The sequence below is a fragment of the Pseudorasbora parva genome, chromosome 11, assembly GCF_024679245.1.
Source record: "Pseudorasbora parva isolate DD20220531a chromosome 11, ASM2467924v1, whole genome shotgun sequence".
Classification (NCBI taxonomy): domain Eukaryota; kingdom Metazoa; phylum Chordata; class Actinopteri; order Cypriniformes; family Gobionidae; genus Pseudorasbora; species Pseudorasbora parva.
In genome coordinates, this window is record NC_090182.1 from 1,021,268 (window position 1) to 1,044,340 (window position 23,073).

A 23,073-nucleotide genomic window follows, 5' to 3' on the forward strand; every position below is an offset into this window, starting at 1 on the left:
AGTTGTGTTCAATCAACTATCTATGTTTCTTGAACGGGACAACCTCCTAGAAAACAACCAATCCGGCTTCAAAAGCGGCCATTCGACTGAGACTGCCTTGCTCTCGGTAACTGAGGCACTGAGACTGGCAAAAGCAGCTTCCAAATCCTCAGTGCTCTTTCTGCTGGATCTGTCTGCAGCTTTTGACACAGTTAACCACCAGATCCTCCTGTCAACACGTAAGAAGACGGGGATCTCAGGAACTGCTGTCCAGTGGTTCAGGTCTTACCTCTCTGGTAGGTCCTACAGGGTGTCATGGAGAGGTGTAGTGTCTAAGTCACATCATCTAGCTACTGGGGTTCCCCAGGGCTCAGTCCTTGGACCACTTCTCTTCTCCATCTACACGTCATCATTAGGTTCTGTCATTCAGAAACATGGCTTCTCCTATCACTGCTATGCTGATGACACTCAACTCTACTTCTCATTTCAACCAGATGATCCTACAGTCAGTGTTTGTATTGCTGCCTGTCTGACAGACATTTCTGACTGGATGAAAGAGCATCATCTTAAACTCAATCTTGCAAAGACAGAATTACTTGTTTTCTCAACCAACCCAGCACTTCATCAAAATTTCTCCATTCAGCTTGGTTCATCGACCATAACTCCATCAAGGATAGCCAGGAACCTTGGAGTTGTGATTGATGACCAGTTAAACTTCACTGACCACATTACTGCAACAGCCCGGTCCTGCAGATTTGCTTTATACAACATTAGAAAGATTAGACCCTTCCTATCAGAACAGGCTGCACAACTCCTGGTTCAAGCTCTTGTTCTCTCCAGACTGGACTATTGTAATGCTCTTCTGGCTGGGCTTCCAGCATGCACTATCAAACCCTTGCAGCTGATCCAGAATGCAGCGGCGAGAGTGGTCTTTAATGAGCCGAAGAGAGCGCATGTTACGCCTCTCTTCATCAGACTGCACTGGTTGCCAATGGCTGCTCGCATCAAATTCAAGGCACTAGTTCTCACCTACAAAACAACCACTGGCTCTGCACCAATATACCTAAACTCACTTGTTCAGACTTACACACCCTCCAGAAGCTTGCGTTCTGCAAGTGAGCGGCGCCTCGTGGTTCCATCCCAAAGAGGCATGAAATCGCTCTCACGGAAATTTTCCTGGACCGTTCCCACCTGGTGGAATGACCTGCCGATCTCAATTCGTGCTGCCGAGTCTGTAGCCATTTTTAAAAAACATCTTAAGACACATCTTTTCCAATTGCACCTGACCAATAAAGAATAGCACTAACACAGCAACGACCAAAAAGCGCACACTCCTGGATCATATCTACGTCTCTCATCCGGATTTGTGCCTTCAGGCGGGACTATGTGACATAGTTATCAAAATCCAGTGTTCTGTATTTTGCGTATGTGAGTTTTTGTTGTAGATGGCTATTGCTGCGCGTTTAGCTAGAATGCCATACAGAACCAACCCATTGGGCCACTGAATCTGCATTAACGACAACAGTTGGGGCAACAGCCTTAGTCCTAATGGGTTGTTATCATGGCTATCAAAATCCAGTGTTCTGTATTTTGCGTACGTGAGTTTTTGTTTTAGGTGGCTATTGTAGATGGCTATGAAAAAAAAATGGTGTACTGTGCTAATTAATTGAGACTTCTTACAGCTCTTACAGGTTGTTGGCCTTGTTTGTTTCGTTGCTTCTATTGCTCTCCCCTTTTTTGTAAGTCGCTTTGGATAAAAGCATCTGCTAAATGATTAAATGTAAATGTAGCAGGTCTATGATGTCGGAGAACCATACTCTGGATGGCCACCGGGGTGCTACCAAGAGCAGGCGGATGCCATTCTGGCGGACCCGCTCCAGAACTCCCGGGAGAAGAGCAGTCGGGGGAAATGCATACAGATACAGCCTCGGCCACGTCTGAGACATGGCATCCAGGCTTAATGGGGCCGGATGCCTGAGGGAGAACCACAGTGGACAGTGGGACGTCTTTTAAGATGCAAACAGATCCACTTCCACTGGGCCAAACCTCTTGCATATGGCCTCCACCACCATATGCAAGAGGTTTGGCCCAGTGAAGACGTCACTCCTCGGGCCTCAGCCCCTGCCTCGACAGGATGTCTGCTCCCTGATTTTGGTCCCCGGGGATGTAAACTGCCCTGAGAGACTTTCCCCTGGGACCACAGGAGGACCTGATGCACCAGTCTGTACAGAGGGCGCGATCTCAGACCCCCCTGATGATTCAAATACGATACCACGGCAGGGTTGTCGGATTGTGTCAGGACATGGTGGCCGCGGAGGTCCGGGAGAAAGCTCCTCAGAGCCTTCCAGACCACTAGCATTTCCAGGCAATTGATGTGCCAGGACGAATGCTGGGTCCCCCACGGACCTCTCACCCCACAGCCTTCCATGACCGCGCCCCAGCCAGTAAGGGATGCATCTGTTGAGACGGTTTTCCGGCAACACGATGCTCCCAATACTAGCCCTAGGGACAGAAACCAAGGTTTCTTCCATACAATGAGGGAACGAAGACATCTGCGTGTTACCCTGATCATACAGAAAGGATTCCCTTTCGGGAAAAAACCCTTGGTTTTCAGCCACCACTGCAGGGGTCTCATGTGGAGCAGGCCGAGCGGAATCACGCTGGACGTTGCTGCCATGAGACCCAGCAGTCTCTGAAACTGCTTGACAGTGAGGCTGCGGCCTAGCTTCACTCTGGAGACTTACGCCAGTATAGTCTTGATACTTGCGGGAGACATCTGTGCCCGCATCGTCACCGAGACCCATACTACCCCCAGGAACGTTGTCCTCTGGGAGGGTGTCAACACACTTTTCTTTGTATTGAGTCTCAGCCCCAAGCACCTCATATGGGCTAGAACAGCATCTCGATGCTGAACCACTATATCGTACGACCTGGCCAAGATCAGCCAGTTGTCGATATAATTGAGTACACGAATGCCCTGAAGTCTTAACGAAGCCAGAGCTGCATCCATGCACTTTATGAAGGCACGAGTCGAGAGAGCTAGGCCGAAGGGAAGAACCCAATATTGGTACGCTTCGCCCCTGAAAGCGAACTTCAGGAACTTCCTGTGACTTGGAAGGATGGAGATGTGGAAGTATGCACGCTTTATATCTATTGTGAGAAACCAGTCCTCGAACTGGATCTGACTCACGATGGCTGGAAGAGTGAGCATCTTGAACCTGAATCTCCTCAGAGACCGGTTCAGATGTCTGAGATCTAATATTGGACTTAACCCCCCATTCTTCTATGAAGTACCGGCTGTAGAACCAGAACTCTCTCTCTGGCAGGGGGACATGCTCTATCACCCCTTTTACCAGCAGAGAGTGTACTTCCTGCCCTATTACCCCCACCTGCTAGGGACCGACCACTGTCCAGACCACCCCCCCAAATTTCGGGGGAGGGATGCTGAACTGTAGTCTGTAGCCCCGTTCTACAGTGCCGAGATATTCTGCTAAGGTAAACAGCCTTGAGGCTGGTCTGGGGTATCAACCGAACCTTCCCCCTGAAGCGGATGGCCGGCAGGGAATAGTCAGGGAAGATTTTCGGTGTGCGAACGCATTCGCTGCCGCAGGTCTTTTTAGAGGCGGCTGGAGTAGCGCGCAAACGCGAGGCATCGATGTGGCCCGGAGCCCTTCCAATTGCGGGAGCACAACATTGATTCCCCGAGAGCTCCAGGGGGGAAACGACCTCAGTCGTTCCACCCCGTGGGGGACAACTCTCAGCAACCCAGCTGCAACTAGGACTTCTTGGAAGCCTTCTTAGCCTGAATGACCTCCCTCAGGTCAGCCTTCGGCTTCGAAGACTTCCCGCGAGAACGTCGCTTCTTCTGCCAAGCTCCCTCAGGAGGGGCGCGAGAAGCAACGCTCTGCTTTTGCACCTCTCGGTGCGAGGAGCCTGGTGCCGGCTGAGACTCCCCACTTGAGGCAGTCTTGCTGGAGGAGCCCCAGCGGCAAGGGAGAAACTGACTGAGGGTGGCCGCCTGTTTCTTCACCTCCTAAAACCTCTCGACAACGGTGCTCACAGCACCGCCGAAAAGGCCAGAAGACGAAACCGGGGAATCAAGGAGAAAGTGTCTATCTCTCTCCCTGATCCCCGACAGGTTAAGCCAGAGATGCCTCTCTGCACACACCATGTCAGCCATGGAGCGGCGATAGCAAGGGGCCGTCTCCATTGTGATGCGGAGAGACAAATCTGTTGCCTTCCTAAACTCAGTAATATCCTCCGGAGAGGGTCCCTCGCCTTCATCAAGCTACTTCAGCAAGTCTGCTTGGTAGACAAAATTAACATCAACAAACTGGGTTGTAAAAAAACACTTTCACACTCTTCAAAATCAGTCGACAAAAACAGATCAGGAAAAGGGTAATTGCAATCTGGAGTAATTAACCCTTCAGTGTAATCTTCCAGCAATTTGACTTCTTCTGACGTAAGTGCTGACTTCCATTTTTGAAGTAGTTTGGCTGTTATGCATTTCGAATTTAACCCCAAATGTCTGGCGACCGCATCAACATTCTCAAAGTCCAGTCCAGCCAGTTTAAATAATTGTCCAAGCGTTAATACTCCAGCATTAAGAAGCAGATCACAAATAGCACGGAGTGCTTTTTCCTTCGAAACCAGGGGTTCTTGTAGCAACCAATGCAGAGAGGTCATAGAGCTGGGTCTATGCACCTTAAACAATGACCAAACTTTAAATAGGTTTCGATAAAAAGTGGGCAACTTAGACAAGTCCAACTTTTGCTGATTCAACCAAAACAAAGATCTCTCAAAGTCCAGTCCTCTGAAATATCGCAAAATAATACAAGCAGCATATTTCCAGCTTGAGTCCACTGGTCCATTCAACAGTCTTTGAGCAAATTGAAGCCTAAAGGCTGCTATTCTGCTCTGTATATGCATTAAATCATGCCCTCCTTCTAACTTTGGGTAAATACAGAACTGCTTTCAACACCCAATGCATCCTGTCCCAAAAAAAATCAACTAAAATAGATTGTAACCTTGGCAGTAAATCTCGTGGAGGATCCACACAATTAAATCGATGCCATAAAACAGATGCGACTAAATTGTTTATGATCAGTACTCGACCTTTATATGACAACTTAGGGAGCAAAAATTTCCATTTATTAAGGCAACCTTTAAACTTCTCCACAATCCCTTCAAAATTCTTTTTTTAATAAACATTTCATCCCCTAAAAACACACCCAAATAGTGTATGCCTTCCTTGGTCCAGGATAAACCTTCTGGAAGTTTTGGTTCCATATTGCCCCAGCTTCCAACCAATATTGCTTCACTCTTGGACCAGTTTACTTTTGTGGCAGATATTTTTTTGAAATTTTCCAGGATCTCCAACAGCACATTTACATCTCTCTGTCCATTAATTAAAATAACGACATCGTCAGCATATGCCGATAACTTAAAAACATTCGTACAGCATGGGACATGTAAACCAGACACTTGTGCTCTTAATTTATGTAAAAGGGGCTCTATAGCCAAAGGTTACAGCATTCCAGACAAAGCACAGCCTTGTCTGATACCTCTAAAAACTTTGAAAGGGGCACACAAATTTCCATTAATTTTAAAATACTTTCGACATCATTGTACAACACTTTTATCAAGGAAATAAAATCATTGCTAAAACAAAAAGCTGTTAAAACATTCCATAAATACATGTGTTCCACTCTGTTGAAGGCTTTTTCTTGGTCGATGGACACAAAGCCAAAGTCCAGTTTTAGGTTTTCACCTATATCTATAATATCCCTAATAAAGGAAATATTATGAAAAATGTGTCTCCCTGGAACACAATACGTCTGATCGGGATGAATAATTTGACTTATAACTTCACTCAATCTACTAGCCAAAATTTTGGAGAGTATCAATCAATCAATCAACTTTATTTATATAGCGCTTTTACAATCACGATTGTGTCAAAGCAGCTTCATAGTGTCAAACAGGATTATATTGCATCAAAATTAGATTTGGCTGTACAGTCGTTCTGGAGAAAACAGTGATGTTATCAGCTTATTTTAATTTATCATATAGCGACAATGTTGGCATATCAGTATTATAGTTTATAGAATTAAATAAGACCTAATTCATACATTTTATTTGTATAATTAGTTGAATAACTTAGATCATATTTTTAGTGTCCCCAACTGAGCAAGCCAAGCCAAAGGCGACAGTGGTAAGGAACCAAAACTCCATCAGGGCGTGATGGAGAAAAATAAACCTTGGGAGAAACCAGACTCAGTCGAGGTGCCAGTTCTCCTCTGGCCTATTAACACACCGTGTAAGATTATTATTCTGGCAACCTTACAGGTCAGATATCATATTAGATCGGAATATTCAAAATTTCAGGGTATCCTGTAAGAGACGGGTTTATTTAGGATGGGGCGTCGATTACACAAGAGTATGAATACATGAAAGATCGGAATTATTGCGCCTGAGATGGATTTTTTGAGCATGACATGCTGGTGAGGCAAATTCGGAGGAGACACCAATTGACACGGTCTTAGCAGATACTCCAGGATGCGTTGGTCATGTTCACGCAGGTCCACTATCCGATCCGGACACAGCCCGGATCTGGGATAAACCTCGGGATAAACAGAGAAACTAACATTAGTGTAGATGCCACTCTTTTTATGATGTAACGAGTACATCAGGTGTTATGGGAAGTGTTCCCGGTTCCGGCTGACCTAGTTAATGGAGCCTAACAATCAGTCAATTGATTTGAATAATGAAAGTTAAAAATGTTCTATGTGTATGCCATAGTGAAGAGATGTGTTTTTAGTCTAGATTTAAACTGGCAGAGTGTTTCTGCTTCCCGAACAGTGCTAGGAAGACTATTCCAGAGTTTAGGAGCTAAATAGGAAAAGGATCGACCGCCTGCAGTTGATTTAGATATTCTAGGTATGATCAACTGGCCAGAGTTTAGAGACCGCAATAGACGTGATGGAGTATAATGTGTTAAGAGCTCGCTTAAGTACTGGAGCTAAACCATTTAGTGCTTTGTAAGTAATAAGCAAGATTTTAAAATGTATGCGATGTTTAATAGGGAGCCATTGCAGTGTTGACAGAACTGGACTACCGTATTTTCCAGACTATAAGTCGCACTTTTTTTCATAGTTTGGCTGGTCCTGCGACTTATAGTCAGGTGCGACTTATATATCAAATTTAATTCATACTGACTGACAAGAATAAACATATAGCCGCGAGAATGCGCTCTAGGCTGCTCCTGTAGCCTAATATTTACTTATAGACAACAACTTAGAAAGACTGAACACAAACAAAATGCCCCCATAAAGAAAATTCGTCTCGCGCGGCTGAGCCTCTCCCGGCAGAGAGTTCAAGCATCTGTGGACTCGTTCCTTCAGCTCTGGCCATCTTGCTTACAGTGCGCAAGTAGATTTATTTTTCTTCTTCATCAAAATTAAAGTAACCTCTGCTTTTCGCCAGTCCCTTACAAGTTTCTCACTCACTTCAAACTTTCTTTCTTCTGCTCGGGTTATGCAGTGAAGCGGGCACGAGCGAGTGCACGCGAGCGGGTGCTCGCATGCACGCACGGCTCCAGCTCTGCCCTAATGCGACTTATAGTCCAGTGGATATAGTCCACTTATATATGTTTTTTTCCGCGTCATGACGCATTTTTTGACTGATGCAGCGACTTATAGTCCGGAAAATACGGTAATATGATCATACTTCCTGGTTCTAGTAAGAACTCGAGCTGCTGCGTTTTGGAGTAGTTCATAATCCGTACACAGCAAGCTCACAGGTCTCCAATTTTTTATCTCATTTAGGTCACCTTTCATTGGCAATAATGTAAGGACACTTCTACAACTTAAAGGTAGTTGTCCATTGACCAAACTTTCATTTATTACATGCAATAAATCTGGGCTCACTTCTGTCCAAAACGTCTAATAGAATTCGACTGGTAGCCCGTCTATTCCAGGTACTTTACCACCTTCCATACTTTTAAGTGCCTTTTTTAATTCCTCTAAGGTGACAGCTTTACTAAATTTAACATCTACTTCTTCAGATACTTGAGGCAGATTTTTTTCAAAAAAAAACTCTCATCCTGCATTTCATCATGTGTTAATTCACTCTTATATAATTTTCCACATCTGACAACACATCTCCAGTCTCAGAGCGTAAAGTGTGTATAAGTCTTTTTTGCCCATTTTTCTTCTCTAAATTAAAGTCAACAGGAACAAGTAGTCCACTACTCAAAGTACCGGCATACCGGCTATCGTGAGTGCGTTCTTTCATTCCCGACACGGACACGATTGCGGGTGGAATACATTATCATTGCCAAATTCAAAAACATGCTAAAACCTATTGTCAGAGTTGTCATGATTGAAACATATTTAAATGTAAAGATCTAAAAATCTAAAAATATTTTCTGTTGTATCACAACTTACCTCAGTATCTTCAATTTACACGTTATACTCTTCAGTCCAGAGCATAGTAGCTTCACTCCTGAATCCTGCAGATTATTATTGTTCATGTTCAGCTCTTTCAGATTGGTATCTGATCCAAGAACTGTAGCCAGAGCTGAACAGCTTTTGTCTGTTAAGTTACAATCATTTAGCCTACAAGACATGTAAATTACACCACAGATTTAGGTGTAAAAAATTTTTAATGCAAATATTAAATATATTTCTGCTTTAAATTATTACATTGTTTATTAATACATTGTTAGCTAACTGTGTATATGTGCTATTCTGAAATCCATAACTTGGACAGTCTCCTCTGATAACAAATCACTCTAAATTGTAATGTAGAAATGAAAATGTCTGTTTTGTCTAGTGTTCATTTCGGTAATGAAAATATGACGAAAAATGTTCGTTGATGACTTTTTTTTCTATGACTAAGATTAAAAAGAGATGACAAAGAAGTTCTTAACTATGATAACTACCTGATAACTATGACTACATCAACATGCAATATCGTTGACGAAAAAAGACGAGACTAAAATGTAGTTTAGAGAATAAAAACTTGACCAAAATCACTTTATTGACAATCACAATTTTTGTCAAGGGAAAAAATAGGAGCATTCAAGCATTTATGTTTGCGCTTGCCAGATTTCAATCATTTAAATCCCAATCAGCGCTTTTCAGTTAAGGGTGCTTTCACACCCGTATGATTATAATAACGTATGATTTGTTAAAAATATGTGTTTTGTGTGTTTTACTCATTTACCCGACGAGCGTCACTGACATACTGTAAGCAGATAGCTGTAGATCTCATTTCTGCTCGTCTTCAGCGTTCTTTAGAGCATTTGCGGTGCATTCGCGGCAGATAGACACAAGTGCCATTTTGTAATGAAGCTCTGGTAACAAAACCAATGGTTCAAAAACAAAAAATATGAAAGTGATGGGAGCAGCGGCTGGAGCACTATGCATTTCGCCGCCTTAACCTTCCATGTCGTTACTAAGCAACAAGGTAAACAGCTGCTGCTTTGATGACGCAAACGAACCCTAGTTTGAAAGCACCCTCAAATAAAACATATTCTATCCAGGTTTTCTTAAACTTTGCAACCTGGCAACCTTGATTTATGCGCTGCAACAAAAAAAACTATTTTCTTATTTAGTATTTTTGTCTTGTTTCTTGTCTAAATATCTAAACATTCTTAAATCAAGATGCATTTACTAGATAAGTGCAATGACATAAAAGATTTTTTCTTGTTTTCTGGAAAATAAAATCCAGAACCAAGATTACTTTTTCTTACCCCATGGACAGATGATTGTGCTTGTTTCAAGCAAAAACTCATTTCATTTGGATTTTATTTTCCAGAAAACATGAAAAAAAATCTTGTATGTCATTGCACTTATCTAGTCAAAGCATTTTGATTTAAGAATGCTTAGATATTTGGACTGTAAACAAGACAAAAATGCTAAATAAGAAACACATTTTTGCATTGTGTGCATGCGAGCTCTCTTGCGGATGATCTGAAAACACCAATAATACTTGTTTATTGGTGTTTTCAGATCATCCGCAAGAGAGCTCGCGTGCACACAATGCAAAAATGTGTTTCTTATTTAGCATTTTTGTCTTGTTTACCAAAGCTGCCTTTCAGCAATCTCCATTTGAGATTTTCTTATTAAATGTGATGTTTGTGTGACTAAATCTGCCATCAAACCTTCTTAGTGATGAACTGTAATAAATCCAAGCATGGATCTATCGACTTGATCGATTTGCGATTGTGTTTTTTAATTTCAATTTTCAAAAAAAAATTCAATTTTAATGGAAGAAAACTAGACTAAAATACTTACACTCTAAATAATGCTGGGTTATTTTTTAACCCAAAATGCTGGGTTAAGACTGTTGGGGAATTTTTGTTGGTTTATTTGATCACATTCTAAACACCATTGGGTAGTTTCAAATTTCCAGTCGTTGGGTTAAACCTGATGGGTCGCAATGCTTGGTTTATTCTACCCAGTGCTTGGTTGTTTCACGTGCTTCCCGCCTTGACTCGTTTAAATTCGCTCCCAAACTGTCATTTTGAAAGGACAATGCAAAAGGCAAAGCCACTGGTTGCAGATGTTTTAAGATAAGTTCATATATTTTCATTAATAATCATTTTAATTAGCATAATTATAGTTCCCTTTCGAAAGGGAACTCGCGCTGCATCAGCTTACGCTACGGGGAACGCCTTCAGCGTGACAGGTGTCTGAAATCGCTATCAAATCACAATCCTACTGACCGTCGGCAGCTGGTGATGTCATCACCGTGCGACCAGGAAGTATAAAAGGGCACCATGCCAACATGACGCTATCCTTTCGTCTTCAGGGACTGTTCTGTCTGGTTCGCTAGAAAGTCTAAAAAGTAAAATTAAATGCACACGTCGAGGGGAGAGTACAGGAAGTGCGCTGATCCGTGTCCCAGGTTTCTCACGCCTGAGGACACGCACACCCTTTGTGTGCTCTGCCTGGGGGAAGATCACGCACGGGAGGTTCTCGAGGGGGCTTCCTGCGCAAACTGCGAGCGTTTTCCGCTTTCCGCGTTCTCTCGCTTGGCCTTCTTCTCGAGGGAAGAAGAGCCAGCATATGGGAGCGGTCCCACTCATGCCGAGACTGAGCGGCGCCGTTTGTCCTGGGGCTCCCAGATGGATCTGGCTCATCATCTGGAGAGCACAGTGCTCGCAGACGATCAGCCAGGTCGCGAGAGCAGGCTGACGGAGGAGGAGTCGGATGGAGACTCCTCCTCGTCGTCAGCCCATGCTTTTCCGGTCGATCAGAGGATGGCTGTGGATAAGGAGGAAAATGAGGCTGAGGCCGAATCCTCCCAGCCATCCTGCCCCATGTATGGGGAGCTGCTGGATGTGATGGGGCGCGCGGCGCTGAGACTTCAGCTGCCGTGGCAGAGAGCCAGGGGAGAGACCGCCCGCCCTGACAGATTGGGCGATCGGTTTCTCCCCGACCATAGCCGCCCAGTTCCCGGCAGCCTTCCATTCCTCCCCGACCTTCACGAGCAGGTCGTGGGGGCATGGAAGAAACCCTACTCGGCGCGAATCCATTGACATCAGCGTTTTAATTTCGCGGATTGGCTGAGGCAGGGTATGTGTCAATGCCGCCCATCGACGAGACATTCGCGAACTATCTCGCGTCTGGGCGGCCATCGACACTAAGAGCTCCAGCCCTGCCATCAAAACCATTAAAGACAACTTCGCGTCTTAATGGCAGGGCATACATGTCGGCGGGTCAGGCGGCGGCGGCCTTGCACACGATGTCTGTGTTGCAGGCTTATCAAGCTGACCTGCTGAGGGACCTCGATCAGGGGGAGGGCCTACCCCCTGATGCGATGGCTGAGTTGCGCCGCACCACAAATCTCTCTCTCCGGGCGGCCAAACAAACAGCAGTCGCCATCGGGCGGTCGATGGCGGCTATGGTCGCCACGGAGAGGCATCTGTGGCTGAACCTGGCGGACATCGGGGTGAAAGAAAAGGCCTTTCTCCTCGATGCCCCAGTCTCGCCCTCTGAGCTTTTCGGCACCTCCGTCGAGGCGGTCGTGGGAAAGTTCAGAGAGGCGAGGGTGCGCTCAGCGGCATATAGAACGTGTATTCCGCTGAGGTCCGGGGTGGCGCCCAGGCAGGAGGGTGTCCCTGGCCCTTCAAGATCCGAGGATCATCGACTGGGCCAATGCAGCAGCGTGGCCTCTCGTGCGCCCCCTCCGTGGAGGAGTAGGACACAGAAGAGGCGGGACACCCGCAACAGGAGGAGGGACATCGGGGAGAAGAGCCGCTTCCAGCGCCGGAAGCGAGGTGGTGAGTCTCCTCCCCCGAGGGCGCAGAAAACGTGATGTTGTGTCCCCTCCTTTGTTTTCTGTTGTTTTTCTTTTCTCTCCCCGGGCGCGCTTTACACCAGGCCACGCGGGCCAATTATGAGCGGATGTGAGACTCTGACGGCCTGCCAGGCTGGTGTGTGAGAGCGCCCCACCCTCTGGTTAGTGCGCCGAAGCATGCATGTTACATGAAGCGATGAGGCACTGGAGACAGCGGGTGAGTCCCCTTTTAGGGCAAACATTCTTCTTTCAATGCCATATGTTTAGACTCCATGCTTCCCTGAGGGATGTTTCTTCTGCATAAGAGTGAAGTAATGTAACAGTTGGAGAAGTGGGCCTGTAGTTCCCCAGTAAAGGTGGCTAGAACGATGTTTGTATAAACACAGAGTGTTTATGTAGGCTGTGTGTTTGCTAGTGTAGCAACGGTAGTTTATAAGGCTGTTTCTCTTCTGGATATGTGTAATATGAGCAGTTGAGGCCACCGCACATGCCGCGGGCATAAACTGATGTATTTTTTCCTAGCAAACTTTTTTAGCTGTAGCCACCTCTGGGTAGCGTTGGCACCTCTGCTAGTGAAATATCTAGATGAATATGTGAGGTTAGGCTAGCGCCTTTTTAGGGCCTTTGTTTGTGGGATTATCAGACCGATGCTAGTGCATCAAGTTGGCCTAGGCTGTTGATGGGATGGCGGTGGCGTCTCGCGGTGGCATATCGCCCTGGCAGTTGCCCCGGGCTCCTGTCGGTAGTCCCGCAGGAGCTTTGTATCCCTATCCGGCCTCCCCGCAGTAGGGTCGTCCGGCCAATGCCCACCCCCCTTCTGCATTTGGGGGTTGTTATTAATGCAAAAAAGGATATGAATGAATGAATCGCGACTCAGCCAGTGGTCGTGGGGACGGGGTAGGCGTCTCTTCACGGTGCGCAGTTAGACTGGCTTTGCTAGCCCCACCCCCCAGAGCTAGTGTGGCCGCCACTTCTGGGCGGCCCCCCGGCTTGGTTCAGGGAATGGCCGGTTGTGCGTGTTCAATATCTTTCACTTCTTGCTCTGTGTCTTCTGCTTCACCTTTTAGGGCTCGGGTCGAGCTGTACTTTGCAGCCATCGGAAAGCATGGGTTGGTAGGATGCTCCCCTGGAGCCGAAACACTGTCACGGCTGACGCCCTTGCGCGGATGGCGGACCGCTGGACTCCTTGTACTCCTCTCGTTGTACTCCTCTCGCTTTAGAGGGTCCAAAGCGTTTTATGCTGAGTGCACTGCTGTGGGCATTGTGTTTTAGGTCCATGCTGGTAGGCACTGCCTGGGAGACTGCGCCGTCACAGAAGGCTTCTACGTGCCGCTGGGACGGACCGTCTATAGAAGGCCGACTGGCGGGGAGACGCCAGCCGAGGCAGTCCGGACAGTTAACTCTGGGTCAGGTGGTAGGCCTCAGTAGGCCTCCCTGTGGGTGAGTTCAGCTGCAGCAGAAACCTCGTCATAAGTAGGCCCCTTACGACCTCCCTGGGGATGAGTCCCCAGGTAGTGACTGGATATCCAGTCCTCATCAGCCAGCAGACAAGCCACTGTCAGCCCGACTTATGAGGGCTCGCTGAGTTTCAGCACGCCTCAGATGGCGTCCCCTGAGAGGGTGTCTAATAGGGAACTGCCATTCGGCAATAGGCCTCTCCAAGCCGCCCTAAAAGACCGGACTGTACATAGGCATCAAACAGGCCTCCCTGGAGGCGAGCCCCAGGAACACAGCAATTCCTGACAGTTTGCACATTGGCTGGCAGGAAGTAGGCCGCTCCAGGCCGCCTGAGTGTGAGCCCCCGAGCCGGGATGCTCGGTAGGCCAGTGTATTATGCATGGGTGGCTTCTGGCGTTATGGCCTCATGGGCCCCCTGAGGAACCAGTAAAGCCAACTGCCTGCGGCTCTTAACAGCTAGCACTAACGGTGCCAGGTAGAGGCGCCTCCTGGCCTCCCTGGAGGGAAAACGGTTCCCTTGAGCGGGAACGTATAACTGGCTTTGTGCTGACAGCTAGCGGCTGCCCGCTGGTGGGTCCCGGCCGTGGCCGGTATAACTGAAGGGCGGGCTCATGCCCTGGCACGACGAGACTCCGTTTCTGCTGTGCAGTCCCTTCAGGACCGGGACTGGCTAGCCTACAGCATTGTTCACCTACCAGGCTGGCTTAAGAGCTCCCCTCATTGTGTAAATCTGTAAATCTGTGTAAAATGTGTAAATCTGTGGAGGGTATGATGAGTGAGAATGGGTTTAACAAGAAGGTTACTGAGTAAAAATCAGGGAATAGTGATTAAAATGGATGTTATGAACATGTTTGAGAAAGAAATGAATGAGAGGTGCTTTAATAAAGATGGTACATGTTTGTAGGCTGTAAACTAAAGAATGTTTATTTTTATAACAAGGATCTGACCTTTTTTTTATTTTATTTTTTATTATTATTATTTTTTTTTATTCTTATTATTGTCTTTACAACTGTTTTTAACTATGCTTGTTTTAAATTTTTATTCGTCCATATGGTACTCTTTTTTTTCTCATGCATTTGTTACCACTGTTTTAATTAATTTCTATGTAAAGCACTTTGAATTGCCATTGGGTGTGAAATGTGCTATACAAATAAACTTGCCTTGCCTTGCCATTGAGGGTCGTCTGCGAGCTTACGGCCGCTTGAGTCTGATCAGACGGGCAGGCCCCCCTCGGGGCCTCCCGGGTAGATCAGTCCATAGGCCTTTTTAGGCCTCCTGAGCACCCCTGTAATAAATGTGTTCAGTAGATCCTAGGATCGAGCAGAAGAGACTCCCCTCGATGGCAAGGGTAAGAAGCACTAAGCTGAGTACTGCTCTCCAGGATTCCCGTTTCCGAGTTCCGGTCTGAGGAGGACATTGCCAGTTTGCAGTCCCTCAGTCTGGATGCTCATGAGTAAGAGCGATGTCCGGAGGCTCTGTTTTGACAGACAGGGCTGGCCAAGCTTGGGTGTCCCACAGAACATGATGCTAGGTGAGGCCTCCCTGGTGGCATTCGGTGAAGGTTTTCCCGAATTAGTGACGGCTGGGGCGCCCTCGGGTCCCCTAGCCACATTCCCTTAAGGGACTCCTTCCTTCGAAGTAGTAGGTCCCAGGCCCTCGAGCAAGCCGAGAGTAGGAAACCTCAGATAAAACTTGTTAACGTTCTCTCTTAGGCATATAGCTTGGGCTATGACCGTAGGGGATGATGTCACTGGCAGCCTGTGTGGCTAGAGGGGGAGTGGTTCAGACTTTCTGCAAACTCTCATCCAGGCAGTTCTCACTGCCATTAAGGGGCGTGCACTCCCCTCAACATGGCGGCGTGGGTATATTGTTCCCCGTAGCGTCAGCTGATGCAGCGCGAGTTCCCTTTCGAAAGGGAACGTCCCCGGTTACGTATGTAACCTTAGTTCCCTGAGAACAGGGAACGAGACGCTGCGTCACATGGCCATACTTCAAGGTGTGCCTGCCCACAGTCCCTTCAGATGAAGCGGATAGCGTCATGTTGGCACGGTGCCCTTTTATACTTCCTTGTCGCACGGTGATGACATCACCAGCTGCCGACGGTCAGTAGGATTGTGATTTGATAGCGATTTCAGACACCTGTCACGCTGAAGGCGTTCCCCATAGCGTCAGCTGACGCTGCGTCTCGTTCCCTGTTCTCAGGGAACTAAGGTTACATACGTAACCGGGGACGTTTTTCTCTTCTTCACGGCAACAATTCTTAAGCTTACATGACTTAAGACAACAAAAGTTTTACCTCAGAATCCGATGCAATGTACTGACTCGTGTTAGTTTAGGTAGGCATGTGAGATGATAGATTAATACAGTTTGTGATTACACAGAACCATGATCAAAAATGTAATTTATGTAGGGATGTCACAAGTACCGGTACCAAGTAGGCTACATACTGAAATGTTAAAAATGTGAAGATAGCCTATCTGTATAGCATCGACTCACAAGTAGACTATATTTGGTCCCGCAGCTGCATTCAGTCGCGTCACGCAGGGCTGTTCAGCAGGGTTCATTTGCCCACTATTGCGGGTAATCAGTCAGATAATGGGTTCAAGGGAAGAGGGAATCAAGAAAGTGACCACTCCCAGGGTATGTGAATGGCTGAGAAACCCGTCAAAATAACCTGGGACTGGGACGGTGATTCAGCCCCAGTGTGGATGAAGGGGGTACTGCCTTTGGGGGGTCTCGGACTTCGGGACTCCTAGTGGGGTCAGGGCTGAATTACTGTCCAAGTCCCAGGTTATTTTGATGGGCTTCTCAGCCATTCACATACCCTGCGTCCAAGATCCCACTCCCCGATTAGCAATTGGATCTTGGGACTATCTAGAACAAGTAAAGGGCTTTTTAGTTTAATTCTTAAAATTTCCCACCTTCAGGGTGAGGTTCACGTGTCTTTTTGCAGTGAAATCTTTACTAATTTAAGTAAACCTATGATTACTTAAATCTAAGAACTTCTATTTAGTCATTTATATGTTAAGATGAACAATTACAGGACTAAAGCAACTTTTTTGTTTTAGAAAAAACATGTTAAAATCTATACATCAAATATAATTCAACAGACTTTTGATAAACGTTTAAATGTGAATCTCTCAATCATCTATGCATTGCATTGCATTATGTTTAACTACACTTAAAACTACAGAACTGAAACTGTTATGAAGTTTAGCTTTTACTTGTTTTTTTCTGGAGACAACTGATAATATACACCAACACAATATTAGAAATAATGTTGTTAATATGAGGTCTTATAATAATATTATGTCATAATGTTATGCCTGATCTGTGTATGTAATTTAAATAGTCTGTTATTCCCTGGATGAGACCAAAACATGACAAAATGTATTTGACTTACAGAGCTCTTCTGGAGGCTTTGATGACTGCCGATAATCTAATGAGACACTCGTCTGATTTCTTGAATTTCTGAAGCTCAAACTCCTCCAGCTCTTCCTCTGATGTCAACAACATAAAGGCCACAGCAGACCACTGGGCAGGTGAAAGGTCAGATGAGAGACTTCCTTTGCTAAGGTGGGTCTGAATCTCTTTCACCAGAGTTTGGTCGTTCAGTTCATTCAGACAGTAGAACAGATTGATGGATCTCTCTGCAGGCAGATTATCTCCTAATTTCTGTTTGATGTACTGAACTATTTCCTTGTTGCTCTGGTCATTGCTGTCTTGCTGAGTTATCAGTCCTCGTAAGAGTCGTCGATTGGACTGGAGCGACAGACCGAGGAGGAAGCGAAGGAAAAGGTCCAGGTGTCCATTGTCACTCTCGAGAGCCTTGTCCACTGCAGTCTTGAGTAAATCATTCATGGTTTCATTTGTGTTTTCCTGTTCTGTAGACTCAAGATCAAACACACTTGTCTTGTTGATGTCTAGAAACAGATGTGTATAAAGGGCTGCAATAAACTCTTGAACACTCAAGTGAACAAAGCAGTACATGGTGCCAAGAGTGATCCCTGTTTCCTCCTTAAAGATCTGGGTACACATGCCTGAGTACACTGATGCCTTATAGACGTCAATACCACAGGCTTCCAGGTCTGTGTCATAGAAGATCAGGTTGCTTCTTTCCAGCTGATGAAAGGCCAGTTTCCCCAGTGAAAGGATGGCGTCTTTATCCCAGGAAACATCTGGTGTGTATTCTCCATCATACTTATGGCGGCTCTGCAGGATCTGAAAGCGGAGAAAGTGTGTGTACATTTGTGTCAGAGTCTTGGGAGTGTCTTCAGTGTTTGATTCCTGCTGTGTTTTAGAGATCTCATTATCCTGAGTGTTTTTCACATCATTATTTCTCTTTTCCTCCAGAATGTTCTGGAGAACAGTGGCTGAAATCCAGCAGAAGACTGGGATGTGGCACATGATAAAGAGACTCTTTGATTTTTTAACATGATCAATGATTGTGTTGGCCTGATTCTGATCTGTGAATCTTTTTTTGAAGTACTCTTCCTTTTGTGCATCATTGAATCCTCGTATCTCTGTCAGCCGGTCGATACACTCAGGAGGAATCTTACTGGCAGCGGCTGGTCTGGTGGTGATCCAGATGCGAGCAGAAGGAAGCAGATTTCCCTTTATGAGGTTCGTCAGGAGAACATCCAGAGAGGCTGGTGCCGATACATCACGCAACGTCTCATTACAGTCAAACTTCAGAGGAAGGCGACATTCGTCCAATCCATCAAGGATGAAAAGGACTTTGAACTGATTCCTTCTTGTAAGGTTCAGTTCTTTTGTCTCTGGGAAAAATTGCATTATAAGGTCCATCAAACTTAGTTTTTCTTTCTCCTTTAAGTTGATCTCTCTGAATGGAAGAGGAAATATAAAGCTGATATCTTGATTCTCTTTTCCTTCAGCCCAGTCAAGAACAAACTTTTGCACAGAGACTGATTTTCCGATGCCAGCGACTCCTTTTGTCAGAACAGTTTGGATTTTCTTGTCTTGTTCAGATGCTTCAAACAAATGTGTGCATTCAATCTGTATCTCATGAGATTCATGACACCTGTTCATGACTTCCATCTGTCTTACCTCATGTTCAGTATTAACCTGTTCACTGCCACCCTGAGTGATATAGAGATCTGTGTAGATGTTATTCAGAAGTGTGGAGTCACCTTGCTTCGCAATTCCTTCAAACACACGTTGATACTTCTTCTTTAGGTCACACTTTAGCTGATGAATGAAGAACAGTTCATCTAAACACAGGAACAGAAAACAGATAGTTTTAATCTTCTCTCCTGCATTTATAAGTGTCAATCTGACAGATGACCATGAGTCTCTTACCTTCTAGAGAATCAGCAGCTTCATCTTGCTTCATCTCTCTCAGGTAATGTAGTGTGAGATCAAGAGCTGCTGCTTTGAGACTGCATCTATTCTCATTAAAGTCATTCACAAAGGATTCTGTGTTCTCTTTTTGTAATATTTTCTTAAACTTTTCCAGTTCTTGCTTCAGAAATATGATTATTTTGCTCTCAAGATCCTACAAACAAAGCAAGAAAAATAAGCGACAACAATTTAACCAGATCCACATCCATATTTGATCAAAAATATTAATTCAGCAATTTAAGAAAACAGTTAAAAACCAAACATGTTAATTAATGTTTTCTGTAGTCTGTCTTGCTGTCATTTAGTTTTCCGTTTGTTCAGGCTTGCCGCTTTTTCATTGAGTTTATTCCTGTCACGTCAGGGGTAGTGAAAAATGTGCGAGGACTTAAGTGCAGATAAATTAAGGTTTATTTACAAAACAAAACAAACTCAAAACAACAACCCACAAGGGGGAAAAACATAACATAATTAAAAAACAACAAACAGCTACTTCAAATCAGAACATACTGGAGGAGAACAGGGAAACAAGAGACGTAGAAACGACAAAGATCTGACAAAGACTGACAAAAACAAGGAGCTTATAAAGGGAGGAAATCAAAAGGGAACAGGTGGGAGAAATCAAACACTAATCAGATAACAAGGGGGAGGGATCAGACAATGACAGGAGCACATGCTCAACATACAAAACCCACATGTGCACACAAGACAGGACAGGCATGTGACATTACCCCCTCCTTACGGAGTAGCTACCAGATGCTCCACTAGGGACGGGAGGGACAGACCAGGGCGGGGCAGGAGGGGCAGACCAGGGTGGGGTGGGAAGAACAGACAAGAAAGGAACAGACAAGGGTGGGGTAAACCAGAGAGGAACGGAGAAAAAATATTTCAGGCGGCCAAGATGGCCTGCAGAGACAATCCACGGGCGCACGATCCACCGGCACAGCGATCACCAGAACACAATCCACCAGAACACGATCCACCAGCAAAGGGACCAACGAAACTGGGACCACCGGAACACGATCCACTGGAACCACCAGAACTGGGACCCCCGGAATACGACCCACCAGAACACGATCCACCGGCACAGGGACCACCACAATGTAATCCACCGGAGCTTTTCTCCTCCTTCTCCGTTTCTGGACCGTCAAACTCAGGACCTTTGGGGCAGGGATCATCGGAGCAGGGACCACCGGAACACGGATCACCGGAGCTGGGACCATGGAAGGACTGGGGCCCAGGCAGTTAATGAATTCCCAGGACCCCAGACTCCCCATTCTCTTCATCACCTCTGGACAGAGGCGCATGTTGAGGCAGAGATTAAAAGTCTCCTTCCACTCTGCCTCGTTGAGATTAAAATGGTCCACCTCCATGAGGAACAGACTTGCAAACTGTCGTACATCTGTCCCCTGTTGACGGATGTACTTAGTGTTTAGGTGTCGCATCACCTTAAGCCTTTTCTCAAACTCCATCGGGGAAAACGCAATCATAAAAAAAAGTCCTGCTGAGTCCTCAAGTGGTCGGATCGTTATGTCATGTCAGGGGTAGTGAAAAAGGTGCGGACTCATTTGCAGATTAAATGAAGGTTTATTTACAAAATAAAACAAACTCAAAACAACAACCCACATGGGGGGAAAACATAACATAATTCAAAATCATCAAACAACAACTTCAAAACATAACATACCGGAGGAGACCAGGGAAACAAGAGACGTAGACACGACAACAATCCAACGAAGACTGACAAACACAAGGAGCATATAAAGGGAGGAAATCAAGAGGGAACAGGTGGGAGAAATCAAACACTAATCAGATAACAAGGGGGAGGGATCAGACAATGACAGGAGCACATGCTCAACATAACTAAACCCACATGTGCACACAAGACAGGACAGGCATGTGACAATTCCATCACATGTGTCCTGTTAATTAGGAATGTCTATCACCTGTGTCTTGTCAATTACCTTGTTTGACCCTGTGTATTTAGTTCTCAGTTTACCCTCAGTGTTTGTCTTTTGACGTTCATGTTAACTGGTGGTCCTGAGTGTTTTCTGCAAGTTAGTTTATTAAAGGGGCGGCAGTGGCTCAATGGTTCATGTAGGTTGTCTACAAACCGAAAGGTTGGTGGTTCAATCCCCGGTTCCACCTGACCAAGTGTCGAAGTGTCCATGAGCAAGACACCTAACCCCAGCTGCTCCCGACGAGCTGGATGGCGCCTTACATGGCTGACATCGCCGTCGGTGTATGAATGGGTGAATGTGAGGCAAAAATGTAAAGCGCTTTGGATAAAAGCGCTATATAAATGCAGTCCATTAAAGATTCATGTTCCAAGTTCTCTTTTGAGAGTTTCATCTACACCATGTTTGTAACAGATTGACGGACCAAAACCGTCAATCTGTTTTTTTTTTTTTTGTTTGTTTTTGCTGCGTTCTCTTCTTTGTTTTGTTTGAGTTTCCCCCGTCTTCCCGCTCCTTCCCGAAGTCCAGCTTCTCTGCTTGGAGCAGGGAGACCACCCGCTGAAAGCACACACCCGGAATTTCCTACAGCTCGCCTTACCCGTTTCCCAGACTGCTCTCTCTGTATTTTCTACCACACTGGCCTGAGTGAGTGGTCAAAGGCACGAGTTCCAGTGGGCAGTCCAATGGAAGATTTCACTGCCTTCATGGAGTGGGTACTGGTAAACAACAGCTCGCCATTCACCTTCGGCCCCGCTGAAGAGGACAGCAGTACCAGTCCCACTCCACCACTGCCAGAGACCAGCCATCCACCACCAACCACGACTGGCACGAGGGAGTTGCCTGTGCCCATCGCAGACTGTGGAGACCGGTCTGCTGCAATCGACCCTGAACCCAGGCAGAGGTTGAGAGGAGCACGGACCACAGCGAGGGTCTGACCAAGTGCATGAGACGGCAACATCATCCATCATGGAGGGAGTCCTCTTGGAGCTTGAGGGCTGGGAAAGGAGCCTCGCCTACCACCCCGCCATGGTGGAAGCTACGAGGACCTCTAGCAGCTATTATGTTGAGCTTAAGGACATTTTTGTGGAAAATTAAAAAAAAAAACTTTTGTGGACTTTTTTTTGGAGAGCTTGTACCCAGTCCCCCTGTATCTCCTGTGATCATCAAATCTCCAGCGCCCCCTGTATCTCCAGAGGCTTCAGAACTCCAACCTACCCTCCCTCTCCCACCTCCTCAGTCACACAGTTCCTCAGCCCTGGCTACACTGCTTCCCTTCAGCCCTTCTGCTCCGCCCACATGCAGTGTGGTCTCACCGCATGTCCTCAGTCTAGTAGTTTCGCCCAACACACAGGATCCCCTGTCGTTGCAGCCAGTCTACTCACCCTACACTCCACCGCGGCCATTTGACACTTCGGCTACGAATTCCCTCCCTTGGCTCCACCAGACACCCTTGGCCATATGGCTTCCCGAGCTCCCTAGTCTCTCCGGCTCCACCTTGGTCAGCCGTCACCCTTCCTGCACGTTTGGCTGCTCCTTCCCCTCTGCTCTGCCTTCATCCTCTGTCCCACCAGCTCAGCCTCTGTCCTGCGGTCATCCGGCTCCACCTCGGATGCTCGTCGCTGCGGCTCCACCTCGGATGCTCGTCGCTGCAGCTCCACCTAGGTCTCCTGGGCCTCCTCCAGTGTCTCCATCTGTGGCTGCTACCTCGTCGGTCATCCCCAGGGTGTCTCCCACCGAATTGTCAACCCCATGGCTCCTCCCTTCTTTGACTCAACCCTGGGGCCTCATCCTGGCTGGTCTTTGTTCCATCTGGCTCATGCTCTAAGCTTCCCTTTGGCTCCTCCCTCCTTCCACAACCCCCCCACCCCACCCCCCAATGATGGAATGTCATTGGGTTCATTACATCACCTTTGTCTTATCAATTACCTCGTTTGACCCTTTGTATTTAGTTCTGATTCCCCTCAGTGTTTTTCCATCGACACTCAGGAACACCAGTTAACATGAATGTTTTCTG

General features: G+C 46.3%; 1 protein-coding gene across 1 annotated transcript in view; it reads right to left on the bottom strand.

Moving 5' to 3' along the window:
• Window positions 1-23,073, bottom strand: part of LOC137092946 (NLR family CARD domain-containing protein 3-like) — a 113,400-nt gene that overhangs the window by 81,351 nt on the left and 8,976 nt on the right. The window contains exons 6-8 of the mRNA XM_067457507.1: window positions 19,063-19,258; window positions 17,147-18,974; window positions 8,424-8,594 (exon numbers count right to left, since the gene is read on the bottom strand). Coding sequence (XP_067313608.1) covers window positions 8,424-8,594; window positions 17,147-18,974; window positions 19,063-19,258 — 2,195 coding nt within the window. The remainder of the gene's footprint in view (window positions 1-8,423; window positions 8,595-17,146; window positions 18,975-19,062; window positions 19,259-23,073) is intronic.